The 9,421-nt window shown below is 63.3% G+C and overlaps 1 protein-coding gene across 2 annotated transcripts in view; it reads right to left on the bottom strand.

The window, feature by feature from the left end:
- Positions 1–1,811: 1,811 nt before the first annotated feature.
- Col6a2 (collagen type VI alpha 2 chain) overlaps positions 1,812–9,421 on the bottom strand; it is a 32,646-nt gene continuing 25,036 nt past the window's right edge. Inside the window, exons 15-21 of one of the 2 annotated variants that reach the window (XM_015478866.2) lie at positions 8,935–8,997; positions 8,712–8,747; positions 8,488–8,533; positions 8,255–8,407; positions 7,677–8,129; positions 7,555–7,593; positions 1,812–2,819 (exon numbers count right to left, since the gene is read on the bottom strand). In XM_015478866.2, the coding sequence (XP_015334352.1) occupies positions 2,221–2,819; positions 7,555–7,593; positions 7,677–8,129; positions 8,255–8,407; positions 8,488–8,533; positions 8,712–8,747; positions 8,935–8,997 (1,389 nt within the window). In that variant the 3' untranslated portion in view covers positions 1,812–2,220. Of the gene's footprint in view, positions 2,820–4,435; positions 5,121–7,554; positions 7,594–7,676; positions 8,130–8,254; positions 8,408–8,487; positions 8,534–8,711; positions 8,748–8,934; positions 8,998–9,421 lie in introns of those variants that run through there. The other variant, XM_015478867.2, reaches the window with a different exon arrangement.

Here is a 9,421-nt window from a genome sequence, read left to right as displayed (position 1 = left end):
TCTCTAGAGACCCCCACCACCTGTGGAGACACAGCAGGATGAGAAACACTGACCTGAGGTCCACTGAGGGACTTGCATTTCAGAGTGGAGTCCTTGAAGGGCACCTGGCGAGACAAAAAACAAAACAAAAGCGCTCTCTTTCCCAGGCACTGACATCCACAGAGAAAGGAGAGAGAGCATCCCTGGGGTTGTCTCTGTAAGACTTGGCCTGAGCTGGGAACCGAAAAGAGGGAAGGATCCTGTTGCATGTGGACTTCTGTGGACCGTGGACCTCTGACCCTCCCCCTGTGCACTGCGTATGAAGTTCTGGAACTTCCTGAACTCGGGGTGCAGGGGGATTGAGGGATCACAGTGAGAGCTGTTTTCCCCTCTGAAGCCGGGTGCAGCCAAGTGAGTCTGCTTCCTGATGATTCCTTGGTGTCATCTCTGTCCCTACAGCTTTGCTACTTCTCAGGCTCTGACCTGAAGTCTGAGCAGGGCCTGGGCTGCAGGAGAGCCCCGGCTGGGTGACCAGCCGTCCTCCCATCATGTGGCAGGCGCATGGGAGGGCTGGCGGCACAGGCAGCAGAAGCGGTGGCCCCACAGCGTGAGGCCCGGGCTGCCCCCACTGTGGAGGGAGAGGTGACGGCAGAGGTGCCAGGAAGCTGGGCCCCTGGGAGTGGGGATATTCCTGTGAGCCTGCTCCAGCAGGGAGAGCTTGGCCCAGGGCTGTGCATGTCCAGGCCACGTGCTACCCAGCCACCCCCGCAGAGGTCTGAGGCACACGAGCGTGGGGACAAGGGAGACCTGGTAGCGAGGGAGCTGTGACTGGAGATGTGGTGAGCAGGTGCAGGTATGGGTGCAGAGAAGCCGGCGAGGGTGGCCGTGGGGGAGGCTGATGGGGAGGTCAGTGGGGCAGTCAGTGAGGGAGGTTGGCTGGGGACATCTGTGGGGGAGGTGAGTCAGGGGAGGGTGGGGGAGGCTGGGGGAGGTGATGAGGAAGCTGTGGTGGGGACCAGGGTCAGGGGTCTGGGCCAGCCACAGAGGTCAGTGGAGCTTAGCTGGGTAGGTTGATAGGCTGTTGGTGAGGGACCTGGTGTGGCCAGAAGGCACTGGGATGGCCACTGGCATGTTCCTGGAGGAGGGGCCTGGCTGGGATGTGGTGTTCTCAGGGACGTAGGAGGGGTGCTGCGCAGGAAGGTGGCGGTGGGTCTGGTAGGGAGGTGTGACTTGGAGGGAGACCCAGGAGCTGCCTTGCTGGGGTCCACTGGTGATGAGCATTGTGCTGCTGGCAAGCACACTGCTGCCAGGGGTATGCTGGCCGGGTGCTTGGTGGGGGGTGTGGAGTGGTGCTGGCCGGTGACGACTTGGGCTGCCCGTGAGTGGATTTGGATGTCATGCTTAGGGGTGGGATGTGGTCGTCTCTTGTGCAAACTGATGGTTCCCTATGGAACCTCCCGGGGGATGAATGAGAGACCTGGAGTCTGAAATATCCCAAATCACCCAAACTGCACGTCTGTCTGGCCATCACCTGCTGCCCACCTCCTCTTGTCCACCCATAGCTTGCCCTCCTCAAACCGTGGGTGTCTGGAGCCCCCTGTCCTGGCTTGGAGCCGGGAGAGGTCAACCTAGTGCCAAGTGGCAGGGCGCAGTCTCGCTGAGGCTGGTGGCTTGGGGATGGAACATGTGGCCAGTGCCTGTGGCAGTCCCTGGACACGGTGCCTGTTGGGTGTGTGCACAGTGTAGTCTCAGGGCCTGGAAGAAGCCCCGAAGGTGTAGCACATACCTGGGTGGGGCCAGCAGGCACAGACACTGGGGGATGGCAGCAGCACGGGGTCCAAAGCCTTTATTGGACATGGGTTCATGGACAGGGACTCTCGGGTGAGCTCATGAGCTCAGGGGTTGTGGGCAGGTGGTGACCAGGCCCTGGCAGGGCTGGAAGAAAGCTCTTGGAAGGGGAGGGGAGGCAGGGAGACTGAGAGGCAGTCATTGGACTAGAGGGAGCCTCTGGGCTGGCGGAGGCCTTGAGGGCAAGGTGTGCGCAGGACAGATAGACAGGAGGGGCCTGGGAGCTGCAAGTGGGCAAGGGCCTGGGGCCAGAGGTCCTCCCATCCCGACCTCCTTGGGAGAAGGGGCTCTGGCCGGTGGGAGAGGCCTCCAGCAAGCAGTCCAGCTCCCCTGGGGACTGCGGTCTGAGTAGCACCGTGGCCGGAGAGGACAGGTGGGCTGGCGCTGGCAGTGCTAACAGATCCAGCGGATGAACCTGTCGAAGAAGCCAGGCTGCACCAGGCTGTCAAAGTCCTTCTCCCGGAAGATGGCCGCCCTGTCGCCCAGGCTGATCTTGTGCAGCACGTCCATGTCCACATCGCTGCCCACGGCCACCACGGTGGGCACCACGTTCTGCTTGCGCATGGAGTGCACGGACTCCTCCAGGCTGGCGTTGCCGGTGACGCCGTCGGTGAGGAACACGAAGGACAGCTCCGCGTGGCGCCGCGCCCCGCCCTGCGCGCCCCGCACCACAGTGTTGATGGCGTGCACGATGCCTGTGCCCACGTGGGAGAAGGAGTTGAGGTAGCGGAGGTCCTGCAGAGCCTCGTGGATGACCGTCAGGTTGGAGGTCAGCGGGAAGGCCACCTGCTGCTCCTGCTGGCCGCCGTACTGCACCAAGGCCACACGGGCATTGAGGGGGTCGTCCTCCCTCCGGGCTAGCGTCAGGCGCCGGGACACCTCTTCCACGAAGCCACGTGCCTTGTGGAAGTTCTGCTCTCCCAGCCGCTCAGAGCCGTCCAGCAGGAAGACGATGTCCACTGGCCGCTGCGTACACTGTGCCACGTACAGCTCTGTGGGGGAGACAGGAGATGGGGCCGGCCGTGGGGGCGGGCGGGACATTCCCTCTGTGCTTTCTGTCCAGAGTGCCCTGAACTGTGGGCCTTGGGGCCTCACCCTGGCCATTACTGGGGTCCCAGCAGGTCAGCCAGGTGTGGGTCCTTGGCCCAGGCTCTGTCAGGGAGAAGCATGTCCTCCTGCCAGGAACACTCCCAAACCTGGAGCCAGAGGGGCCTCCCACTGTGCACTGCCAGGGCCAGCACCTCTAGGCCCTTCTGGGTCGGAAAATGGACACCATCCCGTGGGACCCCTGGCCCTGACCACCTCAGAGCTGCCCACCCGCCCTGAGCAATCTGGAACTGGCTAGGCCACATGTGTCCCAGGTCAGGAGCCCGTGTCCCTTGGGCTTGCTGCAGCGAGCTCAGGTGTGGCTTCTCGGAGACACACTGCTGCCAAGACGCCCCCTGTGTGACCATCCACCAGCTCTGGACACAAGGGCAGCATGGGTGACTACCTCCAGGGTGTCCGAGCCCATGCGCTGGGACCCCTCTGTCTGTGCACCAGGGACTGTGCCAAGCTCCTCGCCTTGGAAGGGGCCATGGATTGGCTGGTCCCCCCCTTGATGCCATCAGGGAGTCCACCAGGACCCTAGAGGCTCAAGACCCAGGACCTCACACACCCACGGGTGTGCACGGCTCTGCCCACGGAGGCCAGCTCAGTTCCACCTGGCCTCAGAGCTCCTCTTCACAAGGCTCAGCTTTATGTCTCGTTTCTGAGGTGGACCGCCCCCCACCCCCGCGCCACAACTGAGTACCGGGCATGGTCTTTTCCATGAGCTCAGTAATGACGCCGTTATTCTAGTGCAGACCACCCCTGGCACTCGATCAGAGGACCCGGGGAGTGGCCAGGAGTGTCAAAGCCCTCAAAACTGACAAACTTCCTCACAGTCGTCACCACAAACACAGAGACAGACAAGCAGCAAGTGGCTTCTCTCTGGGGCAACATCTCTGGGGCAGGAAGAGGTGCACAGCAGTCAGCAGTCTTGAGACTTTGGCAGCCTCTGCACCTCCCAGTCCTGCCCACCACCCCCACAGCAGGAGGGATGCCCAGGGCAGAAGGAGGGCTCCTGGGGCTTGCTCAGAGCCCCTGCCTAGGCCTGCCTGGGGGCAGCGACGCTCCACCGTGCTCCCTAGGGAAGGCTGTCACATCAGCAGAGTACCCTACAGGTCCGGCCGAGGCGCCTGAGGGCAGCAATGCCTTGCCAAGGGTGGACAGGCACCAGGAGTGTCTCAGGCACCCAGAGGTTAGCTGGGGTGCCTGCAGGTCAAACACGTGGTGTGACCTCAGGGCTGGCTCAAATGTATCAGGGCTGCAGGACTGCCCGGCTCCCCAAAGAGCCACTGCCACCCAGTCCTGGTCACCTGTGGGCCAAGAATACCCAGCGTCACTAAACTCAGGGTCACTGCCCAAATCTGAGACCAGGGTAGACCAGACACTGGGACCCAGTGAAGAAGACATCGCTGGGCGCTGACCGCACGCCTCTCTCACCTACACCCTGGGGCAGCTCAGCGGAATGGCGGTGTAGTGGGCTGAATAATGGTCCCCCAAATGAGGACCCGTTCTCACCCCCAAGAGGTAAGGGTCACTTTATGTGGCAAAGAAGGACAGCGCTGGGTTAAGGAGCTTGAGATGGGCACCACCTGGATTTAGGGTAGGCCTTAATTCAAAGACCATTGTCCTTGAAGGCAAGGAGAGGACACAGGCAGCGGAGGGCCATGGGAAGCCAGGTGAGGCTGGAGTGAAGGGTCCAGGAGCCGAGGTTGGCGGAACCCAGCTGAAGAGCAGGAAGGCCCCGGTGGCGCCTCTGGAGGGAATGTGGCCCTGGAGACGCCTCCATTCTGGCCTCCAGACCGTGGGGCCACGGTGCATCTGAAGCCCTCGGTTTGTGAAAGGCAGGCCCCGAAGCTAAGGAGCGGAGTGGGGGCAGCTCCAGCCTCTCTGCACACGTGGCCCTGTGCCTCAGCAGAGCGCCAGTGCCGTCTCAGGGTCCCCAGTGATGTCCCTGTGCACCAGCTTAAAGGTGTCAATGAACAGCTGCATCCAGTCCTGCCGCTCGACCCCTGTGGCGAACTTGGCCCGCTCTGCGGTGTAGACCATCACGGCCACCAGCTGGGAGTAGGAGGCCGGGTCCTGTGTGGCCTTGGTGGTGTTTAGCAACTGCTGGATCAGGGGGATGGTCCTGGGGAAGGTGGGGTCTGGGCCCTCTTCCGTGCGGAGGAAGGTGACCGGGGGCTCGCCGCCAGGCCGCGCTCCATCTGCAAGGGAGCGTCCATAGAGCACTTTAAGGGCCAGGGGTGGGTGTGAGTGGGCCTCCAGCCCCTCCTCGGGCCTCTCTGCAGAAAGCAGAGTCAGGACCAAAGCGGCAGCAGAGACGAGGCCCAGGAAGAGGAGTGGCCAGGAGGTGCAGTTGGGAGTGGTGGCCTTTGGCCCCGAGGCGGCGGGACAGCAGGCCAGCGGCAGCCATCTGCCCTGCCAGGAGACCATCAACACAGCGGCTGCCCCCAGGCCTGGGCTGGGACGTGAGCAGAACCGCACGGTTCCCCAGGAGACCCTTCCCTGAAGTGCCCAGGGAGGCCTGCAGCCCTAACCAGTCCAGCCCTCTCAGATGTGAGCTGTGGTCTGTCCACCAGCCACACTGTCTTCCAGGACCCAGGGACCCCCAGGAGACAAGCCTTCTACCTAACCCCATCCTCTCTCTCTCCTTCCCTCTTTCTCCATCTCTCTGGCTCCCCATGCCTGCTTGAGGGGAGGCCTGACTCTGGTGGGCATCTTGGTCTAACTGGCTCCTGCCCTGGGGTCAGACTGTAGTCATGGGCAAATGCAGGCGGCCAGTTACAGCCCCCTCAGTCCTTGGCCCTGCACCCTCTAGCTCTAGAAGTCGCTATGCCGGTTTCCACCACTGTGGTCATTACCAGGCCACCTCGTTCTCAGAGGCTTAAGCCTGTGCCTGGCTTGTCCTGCTGACAGCCTCTGCAGCCTGACACAGTCACAACCAGCCCCTGCCTAGTATCGGCCCAGGGTGGCTGGGCTGTTTGACCCAGAAGGTCAGGGCTGGGCCTGAGCTGGTGGTGTCCACTGGTGCGGTGTTCATATGGGAGGTGCCCACAAGGACCCACAGGACATCTGAGGGCAGGTGAGCTCCTCATGGTCACCACACTCACTTACTTGAGTTTCAAAAGGCCAAAAAGGAGGGGGGTGGAGCTTTGTAAACTCTGCAGAGGGATCAGGAGGCCCGGAAGGAGGGAGGATCTCCTAGGGGCCACTCCATTCACGTAGGGTCCTGAGGCTTCAGGGGAGTGGGGGCGAGAGTGTCAGAGGTCCTCATTTCCCCCAGGTCCTCTGTCACCTTCCCAGAGCCATGTCCTGCACCCTGAGGCCACGCCACTCCTGAGCACAGCCAGGCCCTGGATGCGACACCAGCAGGCCATGCACAGCTGCATCTACCATAGCAGCAAGCGGACTGCAGCAGGCCGGCTGAGCTGAGGGTCAGAGGAAGCCCACAGCCACTCGACAGATGCAGGACAAGCCGGCGGTAGGTCCAGTATCTCCTCCCTGAAACCCCAGTGGGCCAGGAGCTTCAGGAAGACCTGCGGACACCTACTGCCAGCATGCTCTGCGGGAACCCAAAGCTCCCAGCCTCAACCAGGGGCCAGGTGAGAACGCTGGGACCCGGCCAAGGCCAAGGCTTGGCTCCTGTGCCCAGGGGTCCAGCTGCCCACAGGCTGGGTGTGGCATCAGCCTCCTCTGTGCAGACCCCGCTGGTCTGGACCTCACCCAGGCCATCTGGGCGCCAGCTGCCCACTGAGGGCACTGCTCCCCACATACCTGACAGGGCTGGAGCTGGGGTCTAGCTGGGGGTCTCGCCCAGCAGAGACCAGGACTGATGCTCTCCTGCCAGCCCTGGGGTCTCTGGGTAGCGCCGAGCCCCACAGTCACACCAAGGGCAAGGCCTGGGCAGTGTGTCCTTGGCCATGCCCTCTGTCCCAGCAAGTGTGAGGCCCGACTCATTTCCCTGTCCTTCCAGGGTGGGTGGGCACCTCAGCTCAGACAGCCGAGGAGCACTGAGTTCCAGAGGCAGAGGCCACAGAGATGGCTGCTGGTGACCCTCCATCTCCATGGTGGCCCGAGATCCCAGTGTAGCCTGGGGTCCCCCTCCTGGAGGGGATAGGGCTCACCCGAGGGCCTGAAGCACCTCTCCGTGCCCCCTTGCCCTGGGCAACGGCAGACCCCCAAGGAGACAAGCCTTCTACCTCAACCCTGTCCTCTCTCCCTCCTCCTCCCTCTTCATTGGCCGCTCTGGCTACCCCATCCCATCTTGTCCTCTTCCTCCTCGCCCAACCACCCTGCAGCAGTGGCCATGGAGGTGGCAGCAAATGTGTCTCCTAGGAGCTGTGCCTGCCCATGCTCTGGTGGTGCCAGGGACCCTCCACCCTGAAACACTGCTGACCCCAGAGGCTGACCCACTGCAGAGCCAGGCCAACAGCACCCACGCCAGCAGTGCCTGGGGTGTCACCAGGTCATCCTGCATCCTGGAGCCACCCCAACACACCCCCTCCTGGCTGGGCTGGGCCTGGGGTCCCAGGCGGTGCCTCCGCAGCAGCCTGCCCAGGCCGTCCAGCCCTCTGCCCACCCTGCTGCGGGAGAGGAGGCACCACTCTGCTACTCTGGGTTGGGGGGCGCCTGCGTCACCTGTTTGGCAGGGAAGCTCCGGGCACACGATCTGGGGGTCTGCAAGAGAGGGAGAGACAGGTGTGGGTCAGCCACAGCCAGGCTGCTCTGGACCTGCTGGAAGGGGCTGGGCAGCAGCTCACCAGGGCAGAGGACGTCCGCCATGTCGTCGATGAAGCGCTCGGCCACCAGGTCAGAGAAGAGGGTCATGTTGCGCACCTGCTGCGGCTTGTCACAGGCAATGGAGTACAGGTTCTCGCTCTCGTGGCGCTCGTGGAACATGTCACCAATGCCGATGGCCGTCACGGTAACGTCACCCGTGCATAGCGCCCGTAGGTTCAGGTCGTCGTCCCGTGGGTCATGGCGCCCATCCGTGATGACCACAGCGAACACGCGGGTCTTGTGGCGGCGGCTGTCCTTGATGAGCTTGTTGTAGGCGAACTTGAGGGCTGACGGTGTCCAGGTGCCGCCCGCAATCCACTCCAGGTTCTTGACGGCCTCCTTGAAGCTGGACAGGGAGTTGATGCGCTCGTCGTCCAGCTGGATGGCCTCGAAAGTGCCCTCGTGGCTGTACTGCACCACGCCCACGCGGGTCCCTGTGGGGGCAAGTGTGAGTGTGGCCAGTGACCTGCCCAGGCCCCTCTATGGCCGGCCAGCCTGGGAAGAGAGCCTCCCGCCACTTCCAGCTGTCCTGCCCGGCCTCTGCCCTGCCCTCACTGACCGGTCTCTGACTTGGGGTCCTTGGCCATGGCCCCCAGCCTGTTGACCACATTAATGACAAAGTTCTTCTCCAGGGTGAAGTTGGTGTAGCCGATGCTCTCTGAGCTGTCGATGACGAAGACCACGTCCAGGGGCCCACAGCGCTTCTCGCAGTCTGGGGGATGGCAGGGTCAACAGTGGGTGCCGTGAGAAACCCCAGGACCCCGCCGGCTCCCCTGGGCCATGCCGACTCACCACAGCAGCCACAGGTCTCCCTCACGTAGGTCATGACATCACACTCCTGCAGCAGAGCACGGCCGTGTCCAGGGCAGGCGGGCCCTCCAGGCCCCGGGAGCCTCCCCAGGGAGAGAGCCTGCATCCACCTGCCCCCACAGCACCCAGCCCACGCCCCTGCACTCACTGCCCCTCTCATTTTTGGGAGGGAGGATGTGGATCCCACCACCCCAGGTGACACCTACCGTGAGGCCTGGGTCTCCGGGGGGGCCGGGCTCACCCTGGAGGAGGGACAGTGAAGTGAGACCTGAGGCCCGGGGCTGGGCAGGGTGCTGACTCCTGATGCCACTGCCCCTTGCAGACAGGGCCGCACACACCAGGGGCAGACAGAGCGACAAGCCAGGTAGGCACTGACCTGGCTTGTGCAGGGGCTGGGGACCGAGGGGTAAAGGGACAGAGATGGCCTACCTCAGGTCCTGGGACTCCTCTGGGCCCCCGGGGGCCTGGCTCACCAGGGGGACCAGGATCTGCCTGAGAAGGAACAGGGCAGGCAGGCTCAGCAAACACCCCAAAGGAGTCTTGCCCCCCACCCCATAGTCCCCGCCTGGGGTAGGGTGGGCATCAGGAATCGGGCGGCTGGGCCACACCCTAGGAATGCCTCAGAGCCTGGCCTGCCAGAGGGGCAGGGGGCCCATAGGCCACAGAAGAGCTCGAAAGACAGCAGCCGAAACAGCTCAGGCTACCCATGCTCTGCTCACCCCAAGACCTGACTCACCCTCATCCTCAAACCCAAAGCTTCCACTCATCCACGCATCCACCATCCACCCACCCATCATCCTCCTGCTCACCTTTCCACCCACCATCTGTCTACTCACCCACTCACCCACCTGTCCACCCACCCACCTGCTCACCTGTCTTCCTACCCACCCACCTACCTGCTCACCTGTCTTCCCAC

The sequence above is a fragment of the Marmota marmota genome, unplaced genomic scaffold, assembly GCF_001458135.2.
Source record: "Marmota marmota marmota unplaced genomic scaffold, marMar, whole genome shotgun sequence".
NCBI lineage: Eukaryota > Metazoa > Chordata > Mammalia > Rodentia > Sciuridae > Marmota > Marmota marmota.
This window is presented reverse-complemented; position numbering and strand designations above follow the sequence as displayed.